At 35.3% G+C, this 16,136-nt stretch overlaps 1 protein-coding gene across 1 annotated transcript in view; it reads right to left on the reverse strand.

Moving 5' to 3' along the window:
- Positions 1-15,802, reverse strand: part of LOC102695073 (insulin-like) — a 45,906-nt gene extending 30,104 nt beyond the window's left edge. The window contains exons 1-2 of the mRNA XM_015349297.2: positions 15,474-15,802; positions 3,777-3,855 (exon numbers count right to left, since the gene is read on the reverse strand). Coding sequence (XP_015204783.2) covers positions 3,777-3,818 — 42 coding nt within the window. The 5' untranslated portion in view covers positions 3,819-3,855; positions 15,474-15,802. The remainder of the gene's footprint in view (positions 1-3,776; positions 3,856-15,473) is intronic.
- Between the last annotated feature and the right edge of the window lie 334 nt (positions 15,803-16,136).

The raw sequence follows: 16,136 nt of genomic DNA on the forward strand, positions 1-16,136 counted from the left end.
TTTCCTTCAACTATAAGATGTAATTGTTTATTGCTGTGAAAGTAGAAAGGATCTCCTGAAGCAGGTTTCCTTTTTACGATTCACCACTGTATGCAATGCAGAAATGATGAAAAATGGAAATGCCTATCTTTAATTTCAGACGTGCACATTCATTATTTCAGATCTTGCAAAGCTCCAAAGTGCTTGACAGGTGAAGTGGTGCTGAGTGGACAAGAGGCGTGTCTTTCTCTACTTTCACTGCAAGCCTGCAGGTCTGTGGTGACTCACAGGAGTTGTCATTTGCTATAAAGCTAAGAGAGTCCTGACAAATCCTAGTTGTACATTGATGGCACTCAGCCAGCCAGTTACATGTATTTGCCCCTGTATTTGCTTTTATTAGTTGACACATTTGGGGGTTAGGTCTAATCCAAGGCATTGTTAACCCCTCCTGCATTGGACTAACTACAGTGATTAAGGATTGTACATGTACTTCTTTATTATCCAACTTATGTATAGTAGCACTTGGTGCTAGGCTCCTGATTCCCTGAAATGTTTTCTAGTGTTGAATAGATTTTAATCACCCCCCTCAAAAAACATTTCCTAGATATGTATAATTTGCATTTGTCCATACCTCCATGATATAATGTTTGTAATGTTAAGTTCCTTATGTCTTTTTAATCTGTATCCTTTTTCCCGATTAACACTTTCCTTATGGTTTTATGTGCTAAAAACCAAATAGATTGTGATGGCTTGATGGCACAATATTATAGGTTTGCTTTATCGTATCGTTTTACAGCTACAGTATGTGTACATTTTAGAGACAATATACTGTGCATCATATTGGAAAGTGCTTCAGGATTTATTAGAATACATAGTTGGAATTTTAAAGTGTTTTTTTTATTAAATGGGGTGAAGACTGGATGAAAGAGGTCACGCTGGCCATTAAACAGATTAATGTGCTGTGTTGAGGGGGAAAATGCAATAAACTTAAAACTACCTCAAAGGTCTACTTGAAATGAAAGCAGATCAACTAACAGGATGTAATTCAGAAAGGTAATGTCTGATAACTGCAGACAAGATGAATTTCGGTTGGCAGTCCTGCAGGGTGTGATATGGTGCCGGCACATTTATGTACATTATTTATATCCAGTAATGAACATTATAATGAAAAGTGGACCAAACTATAAATATGACTTGATAACATAATGTGGTAGGATAATGGTCTGTACAATTAAAGTGTCTTACAATTCTACGTTTTGGTCTTTAAAATACGTTATTTTTGTCTTGCATTTGATAAAAATGCTGTACACAAGAGTAGAAGCCTTCACCAGAGCTCATGTTGTGTAAGTACACCACTCATTATGGAGTAAGATTAATGTAGATTGAGAATAAAACAAGCATCGTCCCTCCGTGCTGTTGCGATTGTCGGTGCTTACCATATGTTGTTGTCTTTTTTAGCATTTGTTTAAAGCCAAACTGATGCTGTGCTTGAGGGTTTTTTACTGTACAGGGTGCATCTGGGTACTAGAATGGTTGCACAGAGATGTGTGGCAGACAGCTTCATAATAACCACTCGCTTGCTAAGAAAACATTTCTTGACATTAGAGTGGACAATCTTGAATGAAAAAAGCAACCTTCCATCCATTTTCGGATTCTTCTGGTTGAAGATCATGGTGGAGTCAGAGCAGCAACAGGCACAAGGCCCACACTGATACGCTCACACCAGGGCCAGTTTTCCCAGTAGCTAATAGGAAAGCGGAACATCCAGAGGAAGCCCACGTGAGCACAGACAGACCATACAAACTCCACACAGACAATGGCCCAGGCCCAGAATTGAACCAAGGGTCCCAGCGGTGCAATGTTAACCACGGTGCCACCATGCAGCCATCTAAATGAAAAAACAGTTCTTGCTAAATCAAGAACTTCATCAGTATTTACTGTTATAAATCTCGATTACTCCAATATGCTGGTGAAAGTACCAAAAATATTTCACAATTATCTTGCCAAAAACATAGTGCATTCCGAAGAATTTGGCTTTGACACATTTGTTTCTAAATTAGGCCTGCTGCGTAGTACAGTGTATTTTAGGAAATACGTTTATAGGACCTTTTCTTTAGCTTTTATTTCTAAATGGTGTTACAGGTGGACTTTATCTGTTAATATCAAAAGCAGTAAAAGGATTTTACTAAAAACCATAGTTTAAGAAAAAAGTCTAAATTTCAGTTTTATTTCTGTCATAAAGGATTTGAAACCATATCTCTGCACCATCGTCTACACTCAGTAAACATGGGGCTTATTCAGTTTTAGTTACTTTCCGTTTTTTTTAATAGAGAAAATCTCTTCCTTTAGTTTTTAGTATTTTGTTTCTTATTCAAGGAAGATTAGAAACCACTTATAGAAAGTCACTTCAACATTTTATATTGTGCTTGTTGCTGGTAAATCAAAAAAGGAACAGATGTATTGTACCCTCAGACTTCTTTAACTGGACTTTGAGTCCAGCATGTCATACACTCATGTGCTTTTCTGAGAAATTGATTCAGGAGACTGGTTTCACAATACTGTAAATCAGTGTCAGAGAACTTTTTTTTTCTTCTATTATAAGATCTTATAAAGCACTAACCTAAAAGTAATTTTGCCTTTACGAATTCTTATGAAATGTACAATATTACATAGAGCCTATTCAGTTTTGACCCCCCTCCCCTTTAATAACACAAAAATAATAACTGAAAGACTTTAGATTAACATCTGAGATTGTAGAGACCAGAAATCATTCATTTGTATGGGTGTTACAATAGAATCACACCATGACAAACACTGTATTACAGCAGGATTGGAAAGACTGACAGCTTTAGGCAGCTAAACATAATAAAACAGAGTGAATTTAGCAAAGTTGTCCTGTTTTATGGTTTTAACCATTTAACATGCTATTTAATTATTATTAATACTGGCCAATCCATTGATCATTATTAAGAGTGTGCGTCAAGGTCAAGGACAATGAATGTGCTATTTTCGATGACCAGAGATGTACTGGTTGGGTTAATTAATGTTTCTGAATGGTCTTTGGGCTCTTGTATGTATATGTGAGCACCATGATGGACTGTTGACCCACCCTGTCTTGTGCTTTATACTTCTATGATAAGTTCTTGGTTGCCATGACATTTATGCTTTGGATGAGCTTTATGATAATGGATGGTTAAAGCAGTATTCCTTGTACACAAAGATCTTCAGAATTGTGGCAGCTGAAAGCACTATTAACATTGCATCTCTTTAGCTAATTGGTAGAGAAGAATAAAGTAGTGTTCTGAAAGTGAATACATATTTCATGTAAATGTGAGTGGGCGAGCAGTGTGTTACCTTTTATTAATATACAAATCTGATTAGCAGCTGGGGGAACTGTATGGAGGATCTAGAAATCAATTTCCATTTGAGCCCTTGAAAATCAACAGCTCATGGAATGAATCCATGGGTAAATGGTTTAACAGATGCTTTATTCATCTGGGGAATTCTCAGAGACACAGAATTGAAAAAAAATTATAGGGTCTCCACACAGAGTAATAAGCAAAAAATAAAACTGAGGAAAAGGGGATTATGTATTCTGTTCTTTCTTCTGACTGAGGAGTTCAACTTCTCTGATTGCAATCCAGTGGAAATGCTTCAGTGTGATCAAGCAAAGAAAAAAGCCTACAAGTACGCAACCTTTAAATAGTAGCTGTCATCAACAAATTCTTTTTCACCCTCCAAGGACAGTGTAAAAACAGTATTAAACTTTGATAGAGTACTGATGTAGCTTGACTTACATTAGTAGTACAAAGGTATGAGCCAGCTCCTGTTCGGGTCATTCTGCACCACTTCGATCTCAGAGATTCTTGGTGAATCCTGGGAAAAAGTGAATAATTACTTCTTGACTATAGGTCCCAGCCAGCAGTAACCCCAAAAGTACTTCTATTTAATTTTCTTAAAAAAGAACACTTGTTTTTAGGGGGGTAGTGCTGATAACAAAAGATCTTCCATAAGACACTATACTGTACTCCCCAGTACTGATGCAAAACTTTGACAACTGTTTTACAAACCACATAGTGCATGCCAGACATACAACTACAGGCTTGACAAATACCGTACTGAAAAGAAATTAATCTTTCCTCAAATAGAAAGGTTACACATCGCTTTGGACTAAATTGACTTCCAGTTCCTTTAGGAACTGAAAGATTGAGGTTTCTGTCCTCAAAGGGTATACACAAGTTGTAAGAGCTTAGTACATAAATAATATCAATATTTTAAAAGGACAAGTAGAAATCCAGTTAAAGAACCCAGAAGCGATGCAATGGGATTGTTGGAGATTTTGTATTATGGTTTATTACAAGTTATACGTTGGAATTCTCTTGTCAAATTGTACTGTGCCATGTTTATCATTTTGAATCAGACTTCCAGATTGCCGAGTTTAAACATTCTTGTAATTCATATTGAAAAAGCTACATATTGTTGTTCTGTGGAAAAACATACTTCCTATCTCTTGACTTATGCCCTGTGACTTGAACATTTTTTAATCTCCTTGCTTTTCAGTACATACTGTAGTTAAGATTACAGCAAGGACACTGTGGATCCAGGTTGAACACTGTAATTCTCGAGATGTCAGATCTAGTTATACAGAGTGATTTCTATGTGACCTACATTTCCGCTCAAAGCACTGGTTGCAAGCAGTGTTTCACAATTATTTCTTTAATTCATTATAATTTTCTAAATGACAGGGTACTGTGATTGTAACATCTTGATTCTATTCTTTCTCTTCCAAACATTTTATAGGGGACAATTTCCATACACAGTTTTAAAGTCTAAGAAGAATTTCATCACACTTTTATATCTCTAAGTTGAAAAATATGTCCATTACCAATACATAAATATTCAGTCATTGTTGCTTATAAATTCAGCATATTCTAAGTTAAGAGAGAATTACACCAAAGACTAACATCCAAACAACCAAGATTGACCAGATGTATATGCTGATAGATACTGCTAAATGTTTTATTAGTCTGTGAAAGTATTTTCTGAATCAAAACTAAAAATCCCTGAGATATATTTTATCAGGGCACTTCTCCATGTTCTCCATGGTTTCATTATGTTTTGAGAGATTAAGTTATTTGACTTAGATTCGGTCTCATGAATGTTTGCTTTTTTTGTTGAGGTATATTAATTTTGTTGTAAATGCATTTTTAAAACAAGAATATGTATGTGATGGCTTTCATAAGCCTTGCAGAGAAAAAAATAACTGTGTACAGTAGCTGTGTGTGTACAGTATATATCAGATGGGCCACCTGAAGCATCAACTACTAGAATTAATTATAATATAGAATATATAATGTATTAGATATGGATAGATACTATATTATATACACTGTACAGAGGGTTTGTGTAGCATTACAAAATTTTAATATAAATAAACTTGAAATTAATTGAAGCACGGATTATTTTTCTGAAAGAGGCAAACCTGGGCACTGGGCTGCGAGTCTCTTCATTAACTACGAGAGACGGCTGGCTTATCATGTTAATTGTAGAGTCTTCTTCTCAAGCAGAGACGTTCTCCTCTCAGGTGACATAAAAAAATGGCTTTGTTGCACTTCACTTATCTCATGAACTTCCAGCCCTGTAAAAACTGACCAATTGCAAATGTGCACAACTATAATTGAAGTTCCCTTCATGAAGACTCCTTTTGTCAAGATAGATTATGTAGAATAAAATCTGCATGGAATTAATTACTAATAAATTAAAACACAAACAAAAAACAAGTCATTTTGAGTGGCACCTATGACATAGTGTTTTGGCTGATTGTGAAGAGTGCAGTTTAAACAGTTTGTGAGACTTATATACTTTCAACAGGTGTACGAATTCGCTCCCATTTCACTGATTCAACGCGGATCTGGCTGTTAATCGTCGCAGGAAACTGGAACAAGGTGTTAGCGTTTAACACTCTGTAGTCTGATGAAACTGCTCGACAGTCAAAGTCACCATGTGTCGAAGTGTGTTGTTAGTTGTACGAGTTTGATATAATTGTATAAAATACATTTCCATACCTCTCACTCACAAAAGGTAAGAGGCTATAGAGAATTCACTGTTGTTCTACGTTAAATTTCTACATTGTAAATAAATTACAAAATGTTATGTTGCGTTAGTTAATGGTCTACACCCTGGTGAAAGATTAATTGCCTTTTTAGGAGCCCATATAGGATTTCTATTTTTGCGGTTTAACATTGCAAATAGTCCGTGTTATATTTTGTTTTATAGTAATGATGGTGTTGATAAATTATGGAAAAGTATAACTTTGTCTAAGAATGTTTGGTTTACATTCAACGGGTGTTTGAGATAGGCATATTTTTTCAGTATAGTTTGTATAGCAGATGTCCTGTGAACTTTAAAAGTTAATCAGTTTCACCTTATTGACCGTTGTTCTGCAGTTCTGTGCACTATCGTTTATCACAAGGGGTTGTGACATGAATCAATCTTACTTTATACTTTAAAATTCAGGACAGCATAAAGGAAAAAAGCTTAGAAACTTTAACGCATAATAATACTGCAGTTATCCATTGACATTTTAAAACGCCAAATCGTATTAATGCGTTTTAGATATTAGAAGAAAAGAGGAACATTAATTCTTTGCGCACATCGATATTTACATTTAAGTTAAATAACTTTTTCAACACATACGTCTCAAACGTGCTGTTTCCAAGTCTTGTTAATAAGTGTGTTAATACTGAATATTTTTATTAAATCGACTTTGATATGGTCATTTTTAATTAATTGCAGCAGACTAATAAAGACAAGGCTATTGGGCAGTACTTTACAAAAACCTTATGTAACAGAGAGAGGACAATCTTATAAGCACACTGCAACACCATTTTCAAACACTGAGTTGTTCATCACTTTCAGAGCTATTATACTTTTTACACCATTGTAGAGAGCTAGACTCCTCTGAAGCATATCTTTCTCCTTTGGAACTGTATCATTAAGAGTTTCCAAGCTCTTAACTAAACTGGCTAAAGTCATTCAATCTATCCTCCATTCTTCAACAAGTATTTGCGCTTGTGCTTCTTTGTGTTCCTAAAATATATTTAATCATCCTGGAGGGTGCCACTGTCTGTTTTTCATTCCATCTGTGCGCTTATCTGGATCAATATCAAAATATAAAGAGTTTGCAGCCCTTCAGATGTGGGTTGTACACTCCTGTGTTAGAGAGAACGGGTTCTTCAATACATTTTTAAGAGCCCAAAATGCTCATCTTAGTGTTGTCTTATCTAGGTGTTAAATCAACTTAGGTGTCCTCAGCGCCCTCAAAAATCAGCTCATTTTTTGAGATTTTCTGATTTTCTTTCTCATATTAGAGAAGCAACTAAAAAGTTTCAAACCCGGGGATTCCTGCCGAAAAATGAAACGACGACAAAGTTCCAATCAACTTAGATGACGCCAACAATTACAAGTGGATGCTGTGTGGCGTTCAAGGCACCTCTTCTGAGTGCTGTGTCTTTCATTTTAGGCGCTGTTGTCTCCTTCGAAACTCATTATATTTATGGCTGCTCGTAGGCATCTTCTCAGAATGAAATCGTAAGCACTTGGCACTGAAATCGGTTGATAGTGTGGTTTGCAGCTGGAAGGAAGCAGCATTAATCCAGAGCAAGACTTGGTCCCCATGGGGGCATTTAAATGCTGGCTTGTCTCAGCATGTTACCTATCAGCAACTATCAGTCTTTAGAAAACCACCCTTAGGCAAGCAATCTTAAGCTTTCTGTCAAAGATTATATTACTACTTTATTATGTAAAAAAAAAGCACAACACTTTGTGTTTCAGTTTTAATGCTGTTGCCAACTCTGATTTTCAACTTGGCTGAGAGAATGCCTCATCAATAATTTGCACTTTTTAATGGTAAACCTTTTTTTTTGTATTCCCAACACGAGTTCTCCAGTGGAAATGACAAAATGGCGTTTTTCTGTTTAACACCCGTAGGTAAATGCTTCTGAAAAGTATTTATCATCAGAAACATTATATCCATAAGTGTACACAAAAATAAATTGGTTCTGCATCACTTCGTGGGGCTGTAGAACGTATCAGTAATGGAATATGATTTGCAAAGTCTGCCCCCTTAACTCTTCAATGGAACGTGTGGATTGATATGTGTACGATACAGGGCAGATAATGGATACAATTGAACTCTACGATAATAGCTTGTCCTTTTCAAGATCTTATTTTTTATTTTCTGCTTTGCTTTATTCTCATTTCTTCTTGGCACTTTCTCTATTGAGCAACTGTTGCCAATATGCTGAATAAATGATGCAAAGATAACATCTTGTCTGCTGCTGAATGAAAAAAGGTGGCTTGTGTGAAGCATGCACTTTTCATCCAACTTAACTAGTTACTCTGCCTACAAAGAGAAGACAATGAATTACATACTGAGCTGGAACTTTTACCATTTTGCACATCCTCTATAAAGAATATTCTATGTTTTATTTCCAAATATGCATATAGTGATATAGGAACATTTTTGTTCAAGTACTTTTTAAGCTGAGTGATTTAAAATGAGAAGGAATGATTAAATAGTAATTGTTCATTTTAAGGTAAAGGAATATACAGTAGTTACTCTTCCTTTTTGACTTAAGATTTTTATATTCTGATCTAATATCCTTGGGCATGGACATTACTGCTTTGATGCTTCTCTTTGGCAGGCAAATATAAAACTGATTCTTCTTTCAATCTTACCATTGAGCTTTTCCTTATGATGGCATTAGTTTGGTAAACATAAACATTGACCTCATTAGGCATGTGTGAAGTGTCAACAGGTGGAGAAAAATACTTTAATAGACACAGATGGTAAAAAAAAATCAGAATGAAGTCTTATTGCCATGTGTGGCTTTTTCGTATACGTGCTGTTAATTTTTGTTCTAGTCACATACTGTATGCTGGGCCCCTCCTTTCTCTCTGGATAGTTCTTGGTATAATTCATTCTAGATTCTGCATTCATTTATTTTAAAATGGTTGTACAGTGTGATATCTTATAAATTGAATGTAATAATTAGATTTTTGAAATTTATCCATTTGTATCAAATACAGACTGATTTGATCTCCAAACAATTTGTGGACGTCCTTGTACAATTTCTCGTCTTACTCTGTTGTCATATTTTTCACTTGTGGCATAATTCATAAAGTATGTATGCAGTATATTACAAATGCATAACTTTGTGTAATGAATGTTCATTACGTATTCAGAAAATTCTAAATCTGTGTTTGTCAACAGAAACAAATTACTAGACTAATGCAATTTCTGCACCAGGACACAAAACAAATTATAGGAATAGTTTTGCTAAATGTTTTATTTATAGGTCAAGTTTGACTTCTCTAATATAATTAAGTAAAATGTATACATTTACAGCTTCAAAACAACCTTTTACGATGCCTTTATCACAGGTCTAGCTAGAAATCTCCTTGGGTTGTGAGATGTCTTTTTCTTGCTTCCTCTATAATCAAGACATGACTTCATAACAGCCTTGAAGTACCTGGACAAAAATCCTTTTTGGTGATGAAAGTCAATGTATCTCTGGTGGTAGTGATTATCATTGCTTTTCTCTCCCCCCCCTTTTTAAAGAAATTCAAGTAGAACAGGAAAGGAAAAGGTGTTTTTATTAATCTACATTAGATGGCAGCATTGGGCTGGTGAAAATCCTCTTTGAATTATGCTTAATTAAAAATCTTGGACAGGGTTTGTTATTCATGACTGATTCGGACATTTTTTCAGTATGTGTTTAACGCAGCAGATGTGAGTTGGTCCTGGTATTGTGTTTCAGAAAGCATAAGAAAATAATTAGATTTAATCAAATTTAATCATTATACAGAAATAAACCACTAAGTTATTACATATATATATATCAATTAAGAATCCTTTGTTAAAACAATTGCAATTTTATACAGCAAAGATAAACAGGCTGTTATATCCAAAGAAAGTTTTTCTTTTCTTATTATTTTTTTAATAATTTGCTGTACGAAGAGAGGTGACTGACAACAGTATACAGTATGTGTGACCAGTTCTTTGAGCAGAATACATGATGGTTTAAATTCTCAAGGGGAGTTAAACAGAAGACTGTTAATGATTCATTCGGCGTGCTTAAAGATTCAGTGTGCAACAGATTATTGCAATATTTAATTTGGCATCAATCTAAAATCTGGTAAATCTAATATTTTAATATTGTAGTAAGTGTTCAGAATCATAACTGAGTATACCTATCTCAAGACTATTTGAAGAAGAAGCAGCATACACTGGGAAGAAGGCTGCAATTTCGGACATGGGCTAAAACATATTTAAATCTCTTGTCGTAATTCCTCTAAAATCTCTTCTCTTTTATGCTTGAAATAGAATGCAATTATTCCCATAACCCTTTTGGGACAGTGATAAGACAAAACATCCCAATTTAATGAATCAATTGCAAAGAAGTTGAGAAATTAATTATACTGCTAATATTGCTCTTTGCAATTGGTAATAAAATTAAAATGTGCCCAATCAGGTGGAGACAAAAGGTACTTAATTTAGCATTCAAATGGAATCCTTGGGAAAACCTAATTTATAATAATGAGCCAAAATTGAGTCTAGCAATGTTAATAACTCAATGGTTGTTTAAAGTTAATTCCTTTTCGCTAATGAGTGATTATTATTAAACCAGTGAGGTTTAAGTAATCAAAATTATCAATATGTCTAAGTCAGCAGCCCCTGTAGCTCGTACACTGGCAACGCGATTGTGAATTATGCTTTCTAGAACTGTTTTGTTTAAATGTGGCCATCAAAATGTTTTTGTTTCATGGATATTTAATGCAATCTTCTTTAGAAAATGACATAAGAATATATAAGAATATTGTACTTCAGTTGCTACACTTTCTGGGGACTTAAAATATCAAAATAAGGCTTCTGTGCCTGAAAAAGCTGTGAGCTGAATCACTTTTCTTCGGATTGATATAGCTCTCAATGTACAGTGACCCTTCTGGCCTATTGTCCTAGGTCCTAGTGTACTGCCTTGTCTGTTCTGCCTGGTTTAACCCTGAGGAGATTCCAGCCAAATGTTAAAATATTTTTTTTTAATCTAAAATTCATCATATAAGTAACAGACTTATTTAATGTATGAATGTCCGAGGTGCAGCTTCCACGTCAGTGCAGACATGGGGTTTAGACTTTATTCCAGCATTTAAACTGCTTAACCTCAAAACATTTATGAAACAACTTTGGTAAGACTAATTTACTGCAAATCTCATTTTTTATGTATTTTTCAGCTGATTGAACATTTTTATGAAGTAGATACATTACTGAAGCAGATGAGATTCCAAGAGCTTTTTTTCAATTATTTTGATTGTTTTCGACTCCTATGTTTTTGGTTTTAGGAACATTTTCAAATCTGATGACTGGAGGGGTTCAGAGACATATTGCAGTATTGCTCTGTTGAAACTCCTGCTAGGGTAAGGGTTAGCACTCCCACACTACTTAGACATTTTTTACTCTCGGTGCTGGATTTTGGGTCCCAAGTGAACTGGCAAGTGGCAATTTGCTCTTATCTTCAACTTTTTTTTGGAGACTTTTGGCTGCATACTGTACAACAGTCAACGTCAATAAAAGCTACTAGGGTTCAGTAGTGAAAGGATGACATGCTTTTTGATGTCTTAAACCACATTTGTTATTTTTTTTACCAGATGCATGTAAAAATCCTTTTTGAATGTTTTCTAACTGTTCATGGAGTCATAAACAGTTCGTTGTGTTCTGAGGAATTTACAATCCTAGCAAAGATGTCTTGAATCATATTCACTTGCTCTGGAAATGTTGATTTGATGGGAAAAAGTTCCGAAGATAGTAGAAATGCCAAGTGATTTGTACAGACCTGTGGGCCAGTTGAGGAAAAATCCAATTTAATGATTCAGGTGTAGCTGAAGTAACAAATGTACATGTTTATACAGCCACTTAAAATTTGAAGTGACAGCCATCACTCTGACCTGTTGGATCTTTTCAGTAAGCAGATACAATAGCATTTTTGTATCATCTGCAAATGCATCAAGTATGAGTACAGTATATGCAGTGTAAGGTAAGAAAAACAGAAGTCCTAAAAGCAACCCAGTAGTACCTCACTAATGACTAGCTACAGTAGTTACCTCAAGTTTACACTATCTTCTCCTCACCGAAGCATTTACCCAAAATATGTGCTGCCTTCTTCCTCTCTCTTTTCTGTTTCAACTAATACATTATCCACCTTCACACATGGGCGTGGAATCCTACAGCCTCATGTCTGAGTATTTTGTTTTTCATGTGGAATTGTATTGAAACCTAAAAATTCTGCAATGTAAGAGTGCAGGAGTTAGACCTCAGTGGGTGTGTTGGGCTACACAGCTTTGCACAGACTGCACTTTTAATAAAGACCTTGCAGGTCTAGAGGCAGTGCAAAAGAGAGCAGCCAAACTAATTTCCTGCTCTCTATTCAGATAGAGAACGAAATCCTTTTAGCTTTGAAGTAGTTTAATTCAATTCATTAATAGACATTAAGTTAATGGAGCACTGAGGACAGAAAACAGGAGAGACATCTGTACACAGAGGGAAATATCCCCCTTGTCATGTTGTTAATTCTTACTCTGTGGGATCCTTTAAAACAGTGACTTGAAGGAGTCCTTGTATTGCTCCGCAACTAGCAACCAAGGAAGTATTATGGGATGGGAATGGCCTCCCCTTATTTATAATCTTTGCTGTCAGTGCTAAAATTACTTTTTTTGAGATAAAATTAATATCCATTGCAAAATATTTAACCAGTAAACAAATTCTTGTTTACTGGTTAAATATTTCTGAACAATTCTAAATCCCAAACTCAATTCTAGCACAATACCTTGTTTTTATTTAAGAAAAGGGTTTTTCAAATTGAGCGAAAAACTAAATTTGGAGTTTGCACTCAAGAGTTTCCCCACTCCCTCGTTACAAACATTTATTGAATACCCTTCATAATATCTAGAGTGCCGAGAACAGCCTCCCCTGATTTAGAACATGCTGTATACTAATCACACAATAGTTATCACAAAACCTCTTCTTTTGTCCCTTTTAAATAGGCCTTGTATTTATAAATCCCTGGTTAGTGAGGGACTGTTATTCAGCACCTTGTGCGATTAATATTCCACTTGGATTACTGGCTTTCCTACGTTTTCATTGATTTCAATAACGTACCCTTATCTGTGTGGCGAAACTCTGTGTTCACCTGACTGTTGCGCATAGAATTAATGGGTCTGTTTCACTGCCAGCCAGCTTTTGTCTTTACACATTTTTGTCTCTTTGGTTAGGGTTCACTCTTTTTAGTATATCATGAAAGATAATTTTAATGTTTTGTTTTTCCTGGTATGCCATCCTGTTTTAATCACAGTAAATAATATACTGCTGAAATCTTGAACTAATGTTAGATGTATGCTGCTGTTACTTTGTACCACAAGCACAAGCATAGAATGCAAAACAGCTCCAGCTGTTGCACCCACCCTGTTGAGAACTGATAAGGTTCTTGCTTATAATGTTTCTTACTTTCTCTGTTGCTGATGCAGACTAACTGAGGATAGAGTTAGTGTGTTTTCCCTTGTATCTAACAATGCAACAAAGCTAAAAAATAACAGAATATCGGGCAAACTAGAGTTGTGAGCATGCTAGATGATGTTAAGATTATTTGTACAGATAATCATAAAGATCCTGCGTTTTATCGTAAAAACATTTGAAAATATGGCAAGTGAGGCTGGCATCAGACCAATTTCTTTTTCACTATTGTATATATTTTTTTTGCTGTTGACTCCCAACGTTTTATCTAGCATCTTTATATAGTTTTGCAACAGTCTTCAAAAATGTAATGGTTAGAACGTTTTGAAAATTCAGTAATAAAGGTATATGCCAAGTGATTGATCTCGGCTGCCACAAATTAATTTTTGTCAAAACAATAAAGAACAAACCCGATTTGCAATATATTTTTTCTAATCCAGTTTGGTAGTCAGGATACCAGATACTATGGTATGGTGCATGTGGACACTTCATTTAGTGAGTGGTTGTATTATATAAGTGGAACTCCATCACCCCTACTCATTTTAACATGAGAATAAAAGTCCTTACATCACCCTATCTTCCCGATGATTTAATATGAATATTTTAGCCATTATTCCTTGAGAGTTAAAATCCCTGTCAGCATCAAACCATTGAAGATGCATTAAACCATAAAAGGAGGGTGACATTTGGAGAGCCGAATTTGGAAGAATACCAAACTAATTACTGGAAGGATATTGCTGTTCTTAAAGAGAGGAAAGACAATATTCAAAACAGTCTTCTAAAATACCTTGAAAATAGTTTGCTGAAGGAAGATAGCAGGATACATATGGGCATGTTTAAGGTAAAAAGGTTTATAAATTGGATCCTCTAATGCTCAAAGAAACACATAAACTCCTATGGATTGTGCTGGTTAGCGTCACATTTTGTTTAAATGTTTGATTTTGTACTCTTCATGCCACATAGCATATTATTGCAGATAAGTAAAATTAATTGCTTTCAGCTTTTGATTTGTCAAGCAATAACTAAGAAGTGATAATATTCTTGTCTGTGATTTCAATACCACTTAGATTGCACTCTTCTTTGGTTTCTTATACTAGCAATCACAATAGTAAACTGTACATAGCAAATAAAATATAAACAGCAATTATCTCAAGATGGTATTCTAAAGTTTGGTGACTTTGTAAATGTTTTAATGTTTTCACTATAACAAACAATTAACAAACTTATCATCTACCTAGTTTAATATGCATATATTCTGTATAGGCTGCGATTGGGGTTTATGTGAGGTACTTAAGAATAAGTATTATGAAAGCCATGCATCGACTTACATCCATATTATGTCTTCAAGGGCATGGTACTGTAGCATCTCAACATGCCATTTGTTTTATCTTGGCCACTGTTTTCATTCTCTTTTGTCATTTGAAATCATTAACCTGTGCCTACTTTACAACACAATTAGGGTAGTGCAGTGTGGTCCCAATTTAATTCCTGTGGCCAAATTGGTGAGGTTGATTTATGTGGTTATACATTTGTCAATAAGAAAAAGTTGAAATGTTTCAAGTTTCCCACTCTTCTTAGTGTCCAGCAAGTTTCAGGCTGTGTTTGATTTCTAGCTTTTGTAATATTTCTTCGTTGAGTGTTCTATTATTAAATCTTTATTTTTATACAGTACATTTTGCAGTAAACACTGTTTGTGTGTATTTTAGGAATTTCTAGCACCACCAGTTGAGGGGAATATTTGGGGAGGTACTCTTCTGGTGTTGATAGCCTTTGCCAGGTGAACTCCCATATCAAGGAGAATAAGGCAGGAAGCTGCTGCAAAGGTCATCAGTTGGGAGGAGGGGAGGCATACAGTAGGTTATGAAGTGATTGATCTTCATCTCCGTTTATACTTAGGCAGGTTTGTAGTGAACAAATTCTTAGCTCTTACCTTCTCTCCACTGCTGGTAAGTCCACCTGATGCGCTGCTCAACCACGTCATTCTGTTGGAGGCCTGAGGGCCCTGAGTAGCTGTGTAACATGCAGATGATGTTTAGCCGCCTCCTTACCGCTAAATTGCTGAAACACAGGCTGATGTTTCTGATGCTGTGAAAACAATAACTAAGATGGTGCATTTTAGTTACGCCACTCTTGGTGAGGTGTTGTGATTCATTGTCTTGTTGTGAGGTCTATCGTTGGTGAACTTTGATTGTCTGGAACATTTTGCCAGCTTAGAAATTACTGGCTGTGAACACTCCAGACAGTGAACGATAGTGTGCTGACATTGTCTGGCTTCCAACATACTGACGGCACAAAAGCATTGTTTTCTTGATATATGGGGCATATTGATTCCTTTCAGTGTTTCTCTCGTCACCAGGGTTGATATTCAACAGGTTTAATCACCTCATCACCTGTATCCAATCAACTCTCTCACAAGTGAGGTAATTTAGTGCTTATCCAGCATTCACTGGATTACATCATGATCAGTCATGAATGATCAGTTAAATAATACTAAAATGATACCAAAAACATTTAATCCACATACAAAAATCAATTTAATCCATTGACAATGTTGTGAAATACAAATTATTTTAGTTTTTTAAAATAGACTAAT

This window comes from Lepisosteus oculatus, chromosome 11 (genome assembly GCF_040954835.1).
Source record: "Lepisosteus oculatus isolate fLepOcu1 chromosome 11, fLepOcu1.hap2, whole genome shotgun sequence".
NCBI lineage: Eukaryota > Metazoa > Chordata > Actinopteri > Semionotiformes > Lepisosteidae > Lepisosteus > Lepisosteus oculatus.